The 19214-nt window shown below is 41.3% G+C and overlaps 1 protein-coding gene across 1 annotated transcript in view; it reads right to left on the bottom strand.

Annotated features, from left to right (window-relative positions):
* Positions 1-19214, bottom strand: part of ZYG11A (zyg-11 family member A, cell cycle regulator) — an 85582-nt gene that overhangs the window by 54537 nt on the left and 11831 nt on the right. The window contains 1 exon segment of the mRNA XM_006730739.3: positions 14466-14631. Within this exon segment, the coding sequence (XP_006730802.3) occupies positions 14466-14631 (166 nt within the window).

The raw sequence follows: 19214 nt of genomic DNA, 5'->3' as shown, positions 1-19214 counted from the left end.
CATACTGTATGATTCCAAATATGCAAAATATGGGGACAGTATGAAGATAAGTGACTGCCAGGAATGGGAGGAAGAGATGAATAGGAAGAAGACAGAAGACTTTTTGGGTAGTGAAAATACTCTGATATGATGAATATGTCATTATACTTTTGTCCAAACCCATAGAATACACAACACCAGGAGTGAACCATAAGGTAAAACATGGACTCTAGGTGATTATGATGTGTCAAATGTAGGGTCACCCTTGGTTAAAAAAAAAAAAGTACCATTCTGATGAGTGATATTGACAACAGGAGAGGCTATGCATGTGTGGGGGCAGAATTAATGAGAAATCTCTGTACCTCCTTCTCAATTTGGTTGTAAACCTAAAACTACTCTAAAAAATAAAGTCTTAAAAAAAAATACACATACACACAAAGATAGAAACACACACACACCATACATATTGCAAAATAATACAAGAAATAGATGGAAAGCCTATAGATTAAAAGAGTCCTAAAAACCCCATCAACCATCACAATATATGGACCTCACCTAGATACTAATTAAAACAAAGGTTTTTTAAAAGTTGTAAGACGGGGGCACCTGGGTGGTTCAGTTGGTTAAGCAGCGAACTCTGGATTTCAGCTGAAGTCATGATCTCAGGGTCCTAGGATCAAGCCCTGTGGGCTCCGTGCTCAGCAGGGAGCTTGCTTCAGGATTCTCTCCCTCTGTCCCTCTCCCCATTCTCTCTCTCTCTCTAAAATAAGTAAGTGGCACCTGCGTGGCTCAGGTCATGTGGGATCGAGGCCCCGCTTGGAGCTCCCCATTCAGCGGAGAGTCTGCTTCTCCTCTCACCCCCCCACCCCCGCTCTTCCCCCTCACCCTGCCCCGGCTCTTGCGCGCTCTCAAGTAAATAAAATCTTTAAAAAAAATAAAGTTGTGAGACAGTCAAAATGAACACTCACTATATATTTGATAATATTAAAAATATTAGAATTTTAAATGTGAAATTAAAATTACGGTGTTATGTATATACATATACGTACACACGCACACACACATATATATACACACACACACACGCCAACAAGTCCCCACTCCCCAACTACACTTACAGTTGAAATGACAAATATCTAGGATTTACTTCAAAATATGTGGGGGCAGGACAAGGGTGGGCAGAGGTATAGATGATACAAGATTGGCCATGAGTTGGTAATGTCTAAGTTGAATATACTGAGGTTTAGTTTCTCTAGTTTTGTACATTTCAAAATATTTACATAATAGTTTTTAAAAACTCAAATCTACAGAGAGATTAGAAGATATAAAATTTATCTTTTCTTACTAAACTATATACACTCTGAAGAATATATGGTGCTCCGAGGGTAAAAGCCACATGATAGAATACATTTTCTTTTCTTTTTTTTTTTTTTGATTTGTAAGATTTTTTTTATTTATTCATTTGACAGAGAGAGAGCACAAGAGGGAACACAAGCAGGGGGAGTGGGAGAAGGAGAAGCAGGCTTCCCACAAAGCAGGGAGCCCCATATGGGGCTCGATCCCAGGACCCTGGGATCATGACCTGAACCGAAGGCAGACGCGTAACGACTGAGACACCCAGATGCCCCCAAATGCATTTTCTTTTAATTTTTTTGCAAAATTTTTAACTGGTGGCATATAGCATCTTTATATTAAAACTAAATATGAGGGATGCCTGGCTGGCTCAGTCAGTAGAACATGTGACTCTTGATCTCAGGGTCATGAGTTCAAGCCCCAGGTTGGGCATGGAGCCTACTTAAAAAAAATACAATAAAATAAATAACACTGAATACCTAAAATGGGCAGGGGGTACTGAATACAAAGTAGCACTTTCAGGGACTCCTTAAGGGGAATAGAACTTGGGGTTTATTTTCATAGCTTTAGCTCCCAGCACAGTGTCTGCTGAGTAGTAGGGACTTGATAAATTAAGAAGTAAAAATAGCTATATGCACATAGTTATTTAAGAAATTTGCCACAAGTCTCTTGAAAAGGTTATCAAATTATCACCTAGTAAAATTCTAGCCAAACAATTCAACACATTAAGTGAACATATGAAGGCACAGATAGCATGGTAGTTAAAGAACAAAACAAAACAAACAAAAAAACCACTGTGTCTGGATCCAGAGTGCCTTGGTTCAAATCCTGACTGCCACTTCTGAGCTATACGACCCTTGAACCAAACGTTACTTAATCTCTCTGATCCTCGGTTTCTTCATCTATAAAGAGATAACAGAGGGGGAAAAAAAAAGAGATAACAGTATATACAAAAAGTTCTTACTATAGTGTCTGTCAAAGTGTTAGCCATTATAACTTTAATGGCTTTATTATTATATAAACTTAATAACATATGGCTGATATATTGCTTATCTCAATTGGGAAAAATGATGGGGGGGGAGGGTTGTTCCTAATTAAACCACAGAACGAAACTTCCCAATCTTCAGCCTCAGTCACCAAATCTCTAGGAACTATACCCTTGTGAAGTTATGGATCCTTGAACACCAAAGGTATTGTTTGTCTCCCATAAATAAATTGAGTGAGTCAATAAACACTGATTTTACAAATTGGTTATCTCCAAGCTCAACTTGGAAAAATAAATCTTTTTATTTCCTTCTCTTTATCACCTCACCTCCCCTCAGCCAGCAAATAACCTAGAATCTTTCAGAATGACATTCCTCCACACCAACATCAAACACGGCTCTTATTCCACCCTCGCTATTTTCCTTTTAGTTATCTGTCATTTCTTCCTTCTGAGGCAAACCCTACACACCTAGGCTCATGATTCTGTCCTTCAGTCACCACCAGGACCTTGCGTCATCAATTTTCAGCTCTTATATATATATTTTTTTAAAGATTTTATTTATTTATTTGAGAGAGAGAGAATGAGAGACAGAAAGCATGAGAGGGAGGAGGGCCAGAGGGAGAAGCAGACTCCCCGCTGAGCAGGGAGCCTGATGCGGAACTCGATCCCGGGACTCCAGGATCATGACCTGAGCCGAAGGCAGTCGTTTAACCAATTGAGCCACCCAGGCGCCCTCAGCTCTTATATTTTTAATGTTTCCCTCTTCACAGGCTTTTCTCTTTTTCCATGCAATAGGTCCATGCTATCCCCTCCCCCACCTGCACCCTCATAAAAAATTACCCATCCCCCTTTTTCTTCTTTCCCTGTTAAATTTCTTAAGAATACAGGTGTATCCTATGTAGCATGAATAACAAAAAGGATTCAAAACTTTATCAATGTAGGCAAAAGATCCAACAAGAAAACAGAAAATTAGAACAACATTATGAACAACTAGATCTCAGGAGTGCCTGGGTGACTCAGTTGGTTAAGTGGCTGACTTTGGCTCAGATCACGATCTTGGGTCCTGGGATGGAGCCCTGCATCTGGCTCTGCGCTCAGTGGGGAGTCTGCTTCAGCTTCTCCCTCCCTGCCCCCACTCATGCTCTCTCTCTCAAATATATAAAATCTTTTTATAAACAAACAACTAGATCTCACAGAAATCTTCAGAATAACTGGCCCTGTAGCAGCAAAATACACATTCTTCTCAAGACCACATGGAACGTTCTCCCGAAATGACCATATATTTAGCCACAAAATAAATCCCAATAAATTTAAATGAATTGAAATAAAACACAGTATGTTCTCCAACTACAATGAAATAAATTAAAAATTAATAACAAAGAAATCTGGGGAAATCACAAGTATGTGAAAATTAAACAATACACTCCTAAAAACCGAATGGGTCAAGGAAGAAATCAAAAGGAAGAAAGAAATCAAAAATAATTTGAGATGAATGCAGAATGAAGACAACACACAAAAACTTATGCAGCTAAAGCAGTACTTGAGGAAAATCTGTCATTCTAATCACATTATATTAAAAAAAAGATCTCAAATCAATAACCTCACCTTCTTCCTTAATACACAGAGGAAAAGAAAAAGCAAACTAAACAAAGTGAGTAGGAGGAGGGAAATAATAAAGATTAGAGTGGAAATTAATGAAATGGAGAATGGAAAAGACAATAAAGAAGAAAAAAAGAACAATGAAATCAAAAGCTGGTTCTCTGAAAAGATCAACAAAATTGATAAACCTTAAAAGAGAGGACTCAAATTACTTGAATGAGAAATGAAAAGGGACAGAACTACTTACATTGTAGAAATATTACAAAGGAATACTAAGAACAATCGTATGCCATTAATTAGATAATTTAAATGAAATGGACAAGTTCAAAGAATAACACAAACTACCAAAACTACTCAAGAAGAAATAGATTATGCGGGCACCTGGCTGGCTCAGTAAGTAGAGCATGCAACTCCTGACCTCAGGCTTTTAAGTTCAAGTCCTGCACTGGATGTAGCAATTATGTAAAAATAAAATCTTGGGGTACCTGTGGCTCAGTTGATTAACCATCTGACTCTTGCCTTTGGCTCAGGTCGTGATCTCAAGGTCATGAGATCAAGCCCCAGGTCGGCTCCTCACTCAGCTGGGAGTCTGCTTCTCTCCCTTCTCCCTTTGCCTCTCTCCCCACCAAAATAAATAAATAAATCTGTAAACTAAACTCTTTAAAAAGAAAAATGGGGGAAAAAAAAGAGAAAAATAGGGGCACCTGGGTGGCTCAGTCGGTTAAGCGTCTGCCTTCGGCTCAGGTCATGATGACTGAGTCCTAGGACTGAGCCCCATATAGAGCTCCCTGCTCAGTGGGGAGTCTGCTTCTCCCTCTTCTACCTCTCCCCCAGCTTGTGCTCCCTCAAATAAAAATCTTTTTAAAAATTTTTTTAAAAAATAAAACAAAAAAAGAATAGGCAATGTAACAATACTCATTATTATAACAATAGATTGAACTCATCATCAAAAAACTACCCACAGGGGCGCCTGGGTGGCTCAGCTGGTTAAGCATCCGACTCTTGGTTTGGCTCAGGTCATGGTCTTGGGGTTATGAGATCAAGCCCCATATCTGGTTCCACACTCAGCAGGGAGTCTGCTTGAGATTCTCTCCCTCTGGGACACCTGGGTGGCTCAGTAGGTTAAGCATCTGCCTTTGGGTCTGGTCATGATCCCAGGGTCCTGGAATCGAGTCCCACATCGGGCTCCTTCCTAAGCGGGGAGCCTGCTTCTTCCTCTGCCTGCCGCTCCCCCTCTCTGACAAATAAATAAATAAAAATTAAATCTTTAAAAAAGGGAGGGGGTTCTCTCCCTCTGCCCCTCCCCCTGCTCACAGGCACTTGCTCTCCATCTCTCTCAGATACTGATAGATAGATAGATAGACAGACAGATAGACAGATAAATCTTTTTAAAGAAATTTTTTTTGAAGATTTTCATTTATTTATTGGGGGGGGGGTGGGCGGGAAGGGGAGGGGCAGAGGGAGGAGAGAGAAACCCAAGCAGACTCTGAGCTGAGCATTGAGCCCGATGTGGGGCTTGATCTGACAACCCTGAGATCATGACCTGAGCCAAAATCAAGAGTCAGATGCTTAACCGACTGAGGCACCCAGGCGTCCAATAAATAAAATTTTAAAACAAAACAAAACAAAAAAACTCCCCACACAGGGGGACGTGGCTGGCTCTTCTGGTAGAGCATGCAACTCTTGATCTCAGGGCCTAGAGATTACTTTAAAAAAACGAAAAACAAAAAACCTACTCACACAAGGAGGCCACAAGGGCTTCACTGGTGAATTCCACCAACACTGAAAGAATTCATAACAATTCTTCAAACTCTTCCAAAAAAAAGAGAAGAGGGAACACCTCCCAACTCAGTATTATCCTGATGCCAAACCCAGATAAAGACATCACAAAAGCAGAACAGACCAACAATCCTTTAAAATAATGGACAAGGGCACCTGGGTGGCTCAGTCGGTTAAGCGACTGCCTTCAGCTCAGGTCATGATCCCAGGGTCCTGGGATCGAGTCCCACATCAGGCTCCCTGCTCTGCGGGGAGCCTGCTTCTCCCTCTCCCACTCCCCCTGTTTGTGTTCCCTCTCTCGCGGTGTCTCTCTCTGTCAAATAAATAAATAAAATCTTTAAAAAAATAAAATAATGAACAAATCTCAAAAAAAAAAACCTCATCAAAATAACAGCAAACCATCTAGCTAGAATTACACACCATGACCAGGTGGGATTTATCCCAGGAAAGCAAGACTGTATTAATATCCAAAAAGGAGGGGCGCCTGGGTGGCTCAGTCGTTAAGCATCTGCCTTCGGCTCAGGTCCTGATCCCAGGGTCCTGGGACCAAGCCCCGCATCGGGCTCCCTGCCCAGCAGGAAGCGTGCTTCTCCCTCTCCCACTCCCCCTGCTTGTGTTCCCTCTTCCGCTGTGTCTCTCTCTGTCAAATAAATAAATAAAATCTTTAAAAAAAAAAAAAAATCCAAAAAGGAATTAACATAATACACCATATTAATAGAATAAACAAAACTCCCATGAGCATTTTGACATATGAAGAAAAAGCCAACACTTTTCCTGATGAAAATGTCCAACAACTAAAATAGAAGGAAACTTCCTCAGTCTGTTAAGGGCAGCTACCAAAACCCCAAAACTAACATCATACTTAATAGTGAAAGACTAGATGCCTTCCCCCTGAGATCAGAAAAAAGAGAAGCATGTCCATTTCAATACCTCAACTTCAATGTTCAATTCTTCAAAACTGTATTGAAGGCTCTAGCCAGGGAAACCGGAAAAAAAATTAAATAAAAGGCATCCAAAACAGAAAGGAAGAAGTAAAACTATCTTCATTGCAGATGACATTATCTTATAATAGAAAATCCTAAGGAATCCACTAAACAACTATTAAGAATTAATAAATGAGTTCAGAAAGTTTCCAGGATTTATGATCAACATAAAAAAAAAAAAATCAATTGTAGGGGCTGGCTGGCTCAGGCAGTAAAGCATGCCAATCTAATCTTGGGGTCATGAGTTCAAGCCCCACGTTAGATGTGGAGCCTACATTTTTAAAAAAAATTGTATTTCTGTTCATTAAAAATGAACAATCCAAAAATGAAATTAAAAAAGCAATTCCAGGGATGGCTGGGTGGCTCAGTCAGTTAAGCCTCTGACTGATCCCAGTATCCTGGGATCAAGTCCCAGGTCGGGCTCCCCCTCTCTCTGGCCCTCCCCCTGCTCATACTCTCTCTCAAATAAATAAAATCTTAAAAAGAAAGAAAGAAAGCAATTCCATGTAAAATAGCATTAAAAGAATAAAATACTGTGGTGCCTGGAGGCCACAGTCAGTGAAGTGTCCAACTCTTGATTTCAGCTCAAGTCATGATCTCAGGGTCAAGAGACTGAGCCCTGCATCATCGAATCCCTGCTTGGGATTCTCTCTCCCTCTCCCTCTGCTCTCCCCTTGCCCCCTCAAGTGCATGTGCTCTTGCTCTCTCTCTCAAAACAAAACCCCACAAAAACACAAAAACTTAAAAAATAAAAAATTTTTTTGAAGATTTTCTTTATTTACTTATTAGAGAGAGAGAGCACAAGCACGGGGAGGGCCAGAGGGAGAAAGGGAGAAAGCAGACTCTCCGCCGAGCAGGGAGTGTGACATGGGGCTCGATCGCAGGACCCCGGGGATCATGACCCAAGCTGAAGGCAGATGCTTAACCAACTGAGCCACCCAGGGGCCCCTAAAAAATAAATTTAATAAGTGTAAAACTTATATGCATAAACTAGAAAACACCGTTGAAAGAAATTTAAAAAAAAAGAGTGCCTGGATGGCTCAGTTGATTAAGCATCCATCATCCGTCTTGAGGGTCTTGAGATCAAGTCCTGCGTCAGGCTCCCTGCTCAGCTGGGAATCTGTTTCTCTCTCTCCCTCTGCCTCTCACCCCCACTCATGTGCTCTCTCTCTCTCTCTCATTCAAATAAATAAAATATTTTTTAAAAATTTAAAATCTAGGTTTTTGTGTTTTTTTTAAAGATTTTATTTATTTATTTGACAGGGAGAGAGGCAGCAAGAGAAGGAACACAAGCAGGGAGAGTTGGAGAGGGAGAAGCAGGCTTCCCGCTGAGCAGGGAGCCCGATGTAGGGCTCGATCCCAGGACTCTAGGATCATAACCTGAGCCAAAGGCAGACGCTTAACAAATGGACCACCCAGATACCCCAAAAATCTAGTAATTAAAAAAAAAAAAAAATCTTAAAAAAACAAAAAACAAGAATCCAGTTGGGATTTGAATTGGGATTGCATCAAATATGTATGTAAATCTGGGGAGTACTGCCATCTTAACTGTAAGTCTTCTGATCTATGAACATGGTGTCTCATTATTTAGATCATCTTTAATTATTTTCACCAGTGTTTTGTCATCTTTAAAGATTTTTTTATTTATTTGAGAGAGAGAGACAGAGAGAGAGCATGAGAGGGGGAAGGGTTGGGAGGGTCAGAGGGAGAAGCAGACTCCCTGCCGAGCAGGGAGCCCGATGCGGGACTCGATCCAGGGACTCCAGGATCATGACCTGAGCCGAAGGCAGTCGCTTAACCAACTGAGCCACTCAGGCGCCCCGTGTTTTGTCATCTTAACAATTTGAAACCTTTCATTTTTTTTTTAATATTTTATTTATTTATTTGACAGAGAGAGAGAGCGAGAGAGGGAACACAAGCAGGGGGAGTGGGAGAGGGAGAAGCAGGCTTCCCGCAGAGCAGGGAGCCCGATGCGGGGCTCGATCCCAGGACTCTGGGATCATGACCTGAGCTGAAGGCAGACGCTTAACAACTGAGCCACCCAGGCGCCCCTGAAATCTTTCATTCTTGAGTTTGGGTTAGCTCTCTATTTAAACTAGATTTTATTTATTTATTTATTTGAGAGAGACAGAGACAGAGAGATGGCGAGAGAGCACGAGCGGGGGGGTGAGGGAGAAGCAGGCTCCCCACCAAGCAAGGAGCCCAACACCGGGATGTATCCCAGGACCCCAGGATCATGACCCTAGCCGAAAGCAGACACCTACCTGACTGAGCCACCCAGGCGCCCCACAGCTGGATTCTTTATTTTTTATTTTTATTATTTATTTATTTATTTGACAAAGACAAAGCCAAACAAAGGAACACAAACAGGGGGAGTGGGAGAGGCAGAAGCAGGCTTCCCGCAGAGCAGGGAGCCCAACTTGGGGCTCAATCCCAGGACCCTCGGATCATGACCTGAGCCAAAGGCAGACGCTTAACGACTTCTACCCACGCACCCCACCACAGCTGGATTCTTTGTAGAAATTGGCTGACTGGGATGGGCACCTGGGTGGCTCAGTCGGTTAAGGGTCCTGGGATCAAGCCCTGCATCGGGCTCCATTTGGTGGGGAGTTTGCTTCTCCCTTGCTCTCTGCCATTCCCCCTGCTTGCGCTCTCTTGTGCATTCTCTTTCTCAAATAAATAAATTCTTAAAAAAAAAAAACAACTGACCAATTGGTTCTAAAATTTATATGGAAATATAAAGTACCCAGAATAGCCAAGACAATCCTAAAAAGAACGAAATTGGAAGACTTGCACTTTCCAATTTCAAAATTTACTACAAAGCAACAGTAATAGAGTCATACAGACATAAGGACAGACATACTGTTCCATGGAACAGAACTGAGAGTAAGAAATAAACCCGTGCCTTTATGGTCTTCCAATATATTTTTTTAAGATTTTATTTTTAAGTAATCTCCATACACAATGTGGATCTTGAACTCACAACCCTGAGATCAAGAGTCTCACGTTCTTCTGACTGAGCCAGCCAGGTACCCCACTGGCACCTTTTTTAAAAACTGGATGACCAGGGGTACCTGGCTGGCTCAGTCCATACAGCTTGCAACTCTTTTTTTTTTTTTTTTAAGATTTTATTTATTTATTTGAGAGAGAGAGAATGAGAGACAGAGAGCATGAGAGGGAGGAGGGTCAGAGGGAGAAGCAGACTCTCTGCCGAGCAGGGAGCCCGATGTGGGACTCGATCCCGGGACCCTGGGATCATGACCTGAGCCGAAGGCAGTTGCTCAACCAACTGAGCCACCCAGGCGCCCCCAGCTTGCAACTCTTGATCTCAGGGTTGTGAGTTCAAACCCCATGTTGGGTGTGGAGCCTACTTAAATTTTTAAAAATAAAAAAAGGAAAAATAAAAAATAATAAAAAGGGTGCCAAGACCACTCAATAATCAAAGGTAGACTTTTCAACAAATAGTGATGGGACAACTGTATAGGAACATGTTAAAAATAAAGCTGGACTCTTACACCTCATGCCATATACAAAATAAACTCAAAATGGATCAAAAACCTTAGAGTGTGTAAAGGGTGAAGAAACCAACACTCTTAGAAGAAGAAAATACAAGTGTAAATACTTAGGACCTTGGACCTGGCAATGGATTTTTAGATAGAATACCAAAAGCAGAAGCCATAAAAGAAGCAGAATAATTGGGCTTCATCAAAATTAACTTTTGTGAGTCAAAGAACGCTATCAGCAAAGTGAAAAGAGAATTCATAGAATGGAAGAATATAACTGCAAGCCAGTAACTGATCAGGGACTTGTATCTAGAATATTTAAAGAAAACAGACATGGAGACATACTGTATAGCATAGGGAATATAGTCAGTAATAGTGTAAAAACTTTGTATGGTGACAGATGGCAACTAGATTTACCAAGGTGATCATTTTGTAACATATGCAATGAATCACTGTGTTGCACACCTAATGATGTCAATTATACCTCAATTAAAAAAAAAAAACAAGAACTTGGGGCGCCTGGGTGGCTCTGTCGGTTAAGCATCTGCCTTCGGCTCAGGTCATGATCCCGGGGTCCTGGGATCAAGTCCCCCATCAGGCTCCTTGCTCAGCAGGGAGCCTGCTTCTCCCTCTCTCTCCCTCGGCTTGTGCTCTGTCAAATAAATAAAATCTTAAAAAAAAAAAAAGGGGGGGGGCGCCTGGGTGGCTCAGATGGTTAAGCGTCTGCCTTCGGCTCAGATCATGATCCCAGGGTCCTGGGATCGAGCCCCACATCGGGCTCCTGGCTCAGCGAGGAACCTGCTTCTCCCTCTCCCTCTGGCTCTCTCCCTGCTCATGCTTTCTCTCTCTCTCTTTGTATCTCTGTGTCTCAAATGAATAAATAAAATCTTAAAAAACAACAACAGGGGTGCCTGGGTGGCTCAGTCGTTAAGCGTCTGCCTTCGGCTCAGGTCATGATCCCAGGGTCCTGGGATCGAGTCCCACATCGGGCTCCCTGCTTGGTGGGAAGCCTGCTTCTCCCTCTCCCACTCCCCCTGCTTGTGTTCCTGCTCTCGCTATGTCTCTCTCTGTCAAAATAAATAAATAAAATCTTTAAAACAACAACAACAACAACAAAACTCTTGGGGCTCAGAGTGGCTCAGTTGGTTAAGCAACTGATTCTTGATTTCGGCTCAGGTCATGATCACGGGGTCATAGGATGGATCTCTGCAATGGGCTCCACACCCAGCATGGAACTGCTTGAGAGTCTCTCTCTCCCTCTGCCCCTCCCCCTGCTCACACTCTAAATAAATAAAATCTTAAAAAAAAAAAATCCCCTCTCATAACTCAATAATAGAGGACAACCTAATTAAGAAATGGGCAAAGGGGGCGCCTGGGTGGCTCAGTTGGTTAAGCGACTGCCTTCGGCTCAGGTCATGATCCTGGAGTCCCTGGATCGAGTCCCGCATCGGGCTCCCTGCTCGGCAGGGAGTCTGCTTCTCCCTCTGACCCTCCCCCCTCTCATGTGTTCTCTCTCTCTCATTCTCTCCTCTCAAATAAATAAATAAAATCTTTAAAAAAAAAAAAAAAAAAAGAAATGGGCAAAGGATCTGAATAGACATTTCTCTAAAGAAGATATACAAATGGCCAAAAAGCATATAAAAATATGCTCAACATCATTACTCATTAGGGAAATGCAAATCAAAACCACAATAAATACTTAACACCCACGAGGATGGCTATAATCAAAAAGTCAAACAATGACTTTGGTGAGGTTGTAGAGAAATCAGAACTCTTGCATGCTGCTGATGGGAACATAAAATGGTGCAGCCACTTTGGGAAACAATTTGGAAATTCCTCAAAAAGTTAAACATAGAGTTGCTGTTTAACCCAGCAATTCTACTCCCAGGTACACACCCAAGAGAAATGAAAACATATCTTCACACAGAAATGTGTACACGAATGTTTTTTTTTGTTTTGTTTTGCTTTTTTAAAGATTTTATTTATTTGACAGAGAGAGATACAGCGAGAGAGGGAACACAAGCAGCGGGAGTGGGAGAGGGAGAAGCAGGCTTCCCACTGAGCAGGGAGCCCGATGCGGGGCTTGATCCCAGGACCCTGGGATCATGACCCGAGCCAAAGGCAGACGCTTAACGACTGAGCCACCCAGGCGCCCCTACACGAATGTTTTTAAACAGCATTATTCAGAATAGCCAAAATGTAGAAACAACCCAAATGTCCATCAGCTGATAAATGAATAAAATGTGGTACAGTCATACAGTGGAATATCATAGCCATAAAAATGAAGTAGTGACTGCTGCTACAACATGGATGAACCTTGACAATATTATGCTGAGTAAAAAAAGCCAGACATAAATGGTCACATATTGCATGATTTTATTTATATTACATGTTAAGAAAAGACAAACTCATAGAGACATAAAGAAGATGAGTAGTTGTTTAGGGTTGGGGAAATGGGTTAGGAGTTTCTTTTTAAGATGATGAAAATGTTCTAAAATTGATTGCGATGATGGCTGCCCAAATCTGTGATAAAAAAAACAAAACAAACCCCTGCCCATTGAATTGTACACTTTAAATGGGTGAATTATATAGTATGTGAAATTACATCTCAATAATTTGTTACAAAAAAGCCTTCTTAGTAAGAAAAAACTGTAGGGGTGCCTGGGTGGCTCAGTCAGTTAAGCATCATGATCTCGGAGTCCTGTGATGGAGTCCCGTGTCAGGCTCCCCACTCAGTGAGGAGTCCGCTTGTCCCTCTGCCCCTTCCCTGGCTCATGCTTGCTCACTTGCTCTTTCTCAAATAAATAAATCTTGAAAAAAAAACAAAACAAAACTGTAACATGGTAAATTAAACATAGCCCTTGAAGGCCCGACTACAATGGGAAGTAAAGTAAAAAATTTTTTAAGGGTTGGAGCGCCTGGGTGGCTCAGTCGTTAAGCGTCTGCCTTCGGCTCGGGTCGTGATCCCAGCGTTCTGGGATCAAGCCCCACATCGGGCTCCCTGCTCGGCGGGAAGCCTGCTTCTCCCTCTCCCACTCCCCCTGCTTGTGTTCCCTCTCTCGCTATGTCTCTCTCTGTCAAATAAATAAATAAAATCTTTAAAAAAAAAATTTTAAGGGTTTTTTTTTTTTTTAGATTTATTTGAGAGAGCAAGTGAGCACAAGCAGAGGGGGTAGAGGGAGAGAATCTCAAGCAGACTTCACCAAGCATGGAGCCAGATGCGGGCTCAATCCCAGGACTGTGAGATCATGACCTGAGCAGAAATCAAGAGTCAGTCACTTAACCGACTGGGCCACCCAGGTGCCCTAGAAAAATTTTTTTATTTTTATTTTTTTTTTTAAAGATTTTATTTATATATTTGAGAGAGAGCACATGAGAGGGGGGAGGGTCAGAGGGAGAAGCAGACTCCCTGCCGAGCAGGGAGCCCGACACGGGACTCGATCCAGGGACTCCAGGATCATGACCTGAGCCAAAGGCAGTTGCTTAACCAACTGAGCCACTCAGGCACCCTAGAAAAATTTTTTTAAAGTCTCATATTCACAATGAAAAGAGTAGGAGGGGTACCTGGTTGGCTCAGTTAGAAGAGCATGTGACTCTTGATCTTGGGGTCATTAGTTTGAGCCCCATGTTGGGTGTAGCGATTACTTAAATAAAACGAAAAAAGAGTAGGAGACAAGACTACAGCAACAGCATTTCAGAAGCTAGAGAGCTGATGGAGGAGTGGGAACTTGGGTTTAGTTCCCCACCATCTTCACTCTGCTAAGCCAATAGCCATAAGCCTAGAAGCAAGATAAATTTCCATCAAGGGATCCCCAAAAGACTCAGAGATTCAAATCTCCACACAAATAAAATGGTAATAATTTCCATATTTCCCATCCACTTGTTGCGAGGAGCAAAACAGAAATTGTATATGAAAGTGCTTTTCTTTTTTTTTTTTTTTTTTAAAGAGTTTTTAGCTGATAGGCTCAGAGTAAGCAGTTAAGCATTTTTTTTTTAAGACTTTATTTATTTATTTGACAGAGAGAGACACAGCGAGAGAGGGAACACAAGCAGGGGGAGCGGGAGAGGGAGAAGCAGGCTTCCCGCTGAGCAGGGAGCCAGATGCGGGGCTCGATCCCAGGACCCTGGGATCATGACCTGAGCCGAAGGCAGACACTTAACGACTGAGCCACCCAGGCGCCCCGAAAGTGCTTTTCAAATAGTAAAGTGCTATAAGAGTACAATATAAAGGAGCCTTATCAAAAAAAATTAAATAAAATAAAAATAAAGAAGCTTTATCTTTACCTTGCCATGTCATTACCCCAAGGAATCGATCAGCTACTTCCTGAGGGAAACTCCAATGCTCTGGAAGGCACAAGGTTCCGTCAGATCTTTCAGAACACAATTTCTCTAGGTTAGCAATCAGGACGTTCAGGCAGATATTGACCAAAGAGTAGGGAGATGCCTCCTCCTAGAAAACAAACTTTGTTAGAATACATCTACAAAAATTCAACATAAAAGTGGTCATGCAAAATACATCTAACTACTTGATGAGGATATCTGAAGATACATTCTCTTTACCCTAATAGTGATTTATATGATCTATATGCAATGAAACCACCTTATTCCAACTGTTAACTGAATGGAAAACTTTATCTATTATACCTTCTGTTCTATCTTGAAAAAAAATTAAGTTCTCTCAATCCTTCACTCATCACCTGTTCTGTACCAGCCACTGAAAATACAGGATGAGCAAAATATAGTTCTAATCTGTTTGGAGCTACAATTTAGTGGGGAATAAAACCAAGAAATCCGACAATTTCAGTAAAACACAAGGGACAACTCAAGCAGAGATCACATGGTCATTCATTCAACAAATATTTATTCAGTGATTACTATGTCCCAGAGGATAAGAAGGAATGCCTATTATTACCCTCAAGCGTTCACAATGTAAAAGGCTGCTATACCCAGGGTGCTGTAGAAGGATAAGAACCTTAAGAGAGGTGAGACCTATGGTCCCTTTCTCCTCTAAGAGAAACTGGCATTTGTTCATTCAACAAATATTTGAAAGGCATGGCACTGTATTAGACACGACTGTATTAGACAAAGGCCAAACTGAGGTTGTTACCTTTGTCAAAGTTTTCAACATGGAATAATTCTTTGACCTCCATGGTCCAAAGTTTAAATTACTCCTTTGCAAATACCCTCAACTCCTTGTTCCCTCTCCAGACAAAATTTCATTCCTGGAAGAACTTCACTATCCAGTTTTTTATAGCAACATGCAGCAGCTAAGCATCTACGGAGAGGGGAAAGACTCACATAACATAGTTTGTCACAGGAAATTCATAATCATTTAACTTCAAATGAGCCCTCAGTAGCTCTGAGACAATAGCTCTGTTCACAAGATCTCTTCCAGACAGGGTACTCTCCCAACATCAAGCAAGAATTATTCCTTGGCTTCCACTTGTTCCTTAAACACATTTTATGCTGTTATCAGAATCTGACTCACTTCATTGAGAAAAATGAAGCCATCTCACCATTAAACTTAGCTGGAAACCACATGGATCTTTTCTTTATTCTCCTCTTACATGGAAAATATGTACCTCCTTGAAATGGCCAACACTTCCACATGTGCTGACTGGATTTCATCCCTCCTTGCCTTGGTTCCTCTTGTCATTTCTTCATTCGTACATACATATTTCAAACTCTCCTCAAATGGATCACTTTTTTTTTAAGATTTTATTTATTTATTTGAGAGAGAGAGAGAGAGCATGAGAGGGGGGGAGGATCAGAAGAAGCAGACTCCCCGCTGAGCAGGGAGCCTGATGCGGGACTCGATCCTGGGACTCCAGGATCATGACCTGAGCCGAAGGCAGACGCTTAACGACTGAGCCACCCAGGTGCCCCTCAAATAGATCATTCTTAATATATAACTTATGCCCTACTATATACCTTAAAAACAAAAAAACCTTCTGCTGACCCCCATATTCTCTTCAGTTACTCCTCTTCATAACTGAATTTCTCCGATAAGTTCACATGCTATAGAGTAGTCCCCCTTATCTGCAGAGGATACGTTCCAAGACCCCAGTGGGTGTCTAAAACTGCCAACAGTACCAAACCCTATACCCACTATTTTTCCCTATACATACATACCTACGATAAAGTTTCATTTATAAATTAGGCATTGTAAGAGATTAACCTACTGTATATGTAGGTTCATATGACTGTAAAGTCATATGAATGCAGTCTCTCTCAAAATATCTTATTGTACTATAACCCACCCCTCTTGTGATGATATGAAATGATAAAATGCCTATGTGATGAAATGTAGTTAGGTAAATGACACGGATGACCTTCTGACAATACAATAGGAGGAAGATCACCTGCTTCCAGATCACAGTTGATTTCGGATAAGTGAAACCACAGAAAGTGAAACCTCAGATAAAGGGGGACTACTGTAATCACTTTCTTCCTATTCATTTTTGGTTTTGTTCTTTTAAGTGAAATGTAATTTACATATAGCAAAAAGATTACTTTTTGTTGTATCCTTAGTTCTGTAAGTTTTAACAAACGCAGTCATGTACCACGACCACCATATAGAGAAGTTCTATGACCTCAAAATTCCCTAGTGTCCCTTTGTAGATACTCCCTCCCACCATCCCCATACAACAACAATCTGTGTTCTGTCCCCAGAGTTTTACTTTTTCCAAAATGTCATATAAATAGAATCATATAGTATGTAGGCTTTTTGAATCTGATTTCTCTCACTTTCCATAATGCATTCGTGATTCATCCATGTTGTTGTGTGTTTTTGTGTTTAGTTCCTCTTTATTGCTGACCTGAGCTGAAGGCAGTTGCTTAGAGCCACCCAGGCGCCCTGGAATTCCATTTTCTGAGGTCTCCTGGAATATAACTCTTTTAGTCATTGATTCTTACTCATGGAGACTCATGCTTTATAAATCAAGACTGTGAGTGGATCTTTAGTGGGATTTTATTTGTAGGACTCCTATGAGGCCTGAGTAGAATATATGTCACATCAGAGAGATTCTGTTAAACACCAGTTACCCCAGGGGCATTACCAGGGATCACTTTGATGATTTCTCAGCTACAGATTTCCTGAACCAAGCAAGATATGTCATTTACAACTCTGAATTTGTGTGAAGACAGGCCTGTGATAGCAAATTTTTAGGAGATATCTTTCCACTCAAAATACAAGCCAAAACTGACAAGATTCCCCAATTCCCTTTCCCTAAGCAGATTTTTTTAGATCTACCACTTCACCAAAGTAAAACCAGCCTTTGTTAGCCCATATTAACTATATTATACATATAGTTATAGTTACAGTCTCCACTCAAATTCCCTACCTGGTTTTGGAAAAAGCCTAGCCTCCAATCCCTGGTTATTGACATTGGTAAATATCAAAGCTTCAGGGTCCGCTTACAGTGTTTTCCAGCTTCTCTGAATTAGGTGGGAATGCTGGGGATTTCTCTTACTTTGAGAGTGTTCGTAACATTTTATCCCAAATATTTAGTTTTAAGACTTTCTGACATTATTTGCCATATTGCTGAACATGACAGCCCCATTTTAAAAATACCGTATATTAAAGACTAAATCCACATATAAGTTATCAAACATTCAAATATAAAAATGTAATAAAATATAAAACAATATAAATCTATTTTTAAATATTCTTATATAGGGGCGCCTGGGTGGCTCAGTTGGTTAAGCGGCTGCCTCAGCTCAGGTCATGATCTCAGGGTCCTGGGATCAAGCCCCACATCGGGCTCCCTGCTCCATGGGGAGCCTGCTTCTCCCTCTCCCACTCCCCTGCTTGTGTTCCCTCTCTTGCTGTGTCTCTCTCTGTCAAATAAATAAATGAAATCTTTAAAAAAAAAAAAAATTCTTATATACCCCATAGCTTAAATTGAATATACCAATATGTTTGGAGTCCCTTATTGTGTCCCTCCCTGATGTTATTTCCCATCCCTTCACCCAGAGGCAATCATCTTGAATACTGTTTAGTTCTCCATGTTTGTGAACTTTATGCAAACAGAATTATACTACAGTATTCTGCTACTGGTTTTTATTTCATAAATCAGTGTATGTTTTAGAGAAATATCCTATGCCATTCATTCTTCAAATCACTCTATTAGGTTTCCACCCACCACCAAGACCACTAATGACTAATGCCTCTACCTCTGTATTATTTGACTACTGATTACATGACTTTAAATGTTAATCTATAGGGGCACCTGGCTGGCTCAGTCGGTGGAACATGCGACTCTTGACCTCGGGGTCGTGAGTTTGAGCCTCATGCTGGAATAGACTTTACTTAAAAATAAATAGATAGATAGATAGATAGATAGATATTAATCTATAAACCCAATGAATTCCAGATTATCTCCAGGTCATATCTCTCGTTAAGCTAGTCTTAGATACCCTTGCCTCCCTGATATGTCTACTTAACTGTCACAAATACGTCAAATTCACCATGTAGAAAACTGAACTTCCCCAGTCTTTTACTGCTCAATAAAATGGCATCACATCTATTTAGCTGTTTAATCTTTACCAATACTTTCTTTTTTTTTCTTCCTTGCTTAGGCTTTAATTTTTTATCAACAACGGCAGATATTTACTTGTCAGTATCCCCTGTAATTTTATATTAAGAACCTCTTAGGGGCACCTGGGTGGCTCAGTCAGTCAAGCATCTGACTCTTGGTCTCAACTCAAGTCTTGATCTCAGGGCTGTAAGTTCAAGCTTCGCTTTGGGCTCCAAGCTAGGCATGGAGCCTACTTTATTATTATTATTTTAAGATTATTTATTTATTTATTTGACAGAGAGAGAGAGAACACAAGCAGGAGGAGCAGCAGAGGGAAAGGGAGAAGCAGGCTCCACACTGAGTAGGGAGCCCAACATGGGGCTCGATCCCAGATGCTTAACCGACTGAGCCACCCAGGTGCCCGTGGAGCCTACTTTAAAAAAAATGGGGTGCCTGGGTGGCTCAGTCAGTTAGGCACCTGCCTTTGGCTCAGGTCATGATCTCTGGGTCCTGG

The sequence above is a fragment of the Leptonychotes weddellii genome, chromosome 4 (genome assembly GCF_054177405.1).
Source record: "Leptonychotes weddellii isolate Sample4059 chromosome 4, ASM5417740v2, whole genome shotgun sequence".
In the NCBI taxonomy this organism is placed as follows: domain Eukaryota; kingdom Metazoa; phylum Chordata; class Mammalia; order Carnivora; family Phocidae; genus Leptonychotes; species Leptonychotes weddellii.
This window is presented reverse-complemented; position numbering and strand designations above follow the sequence as displayed.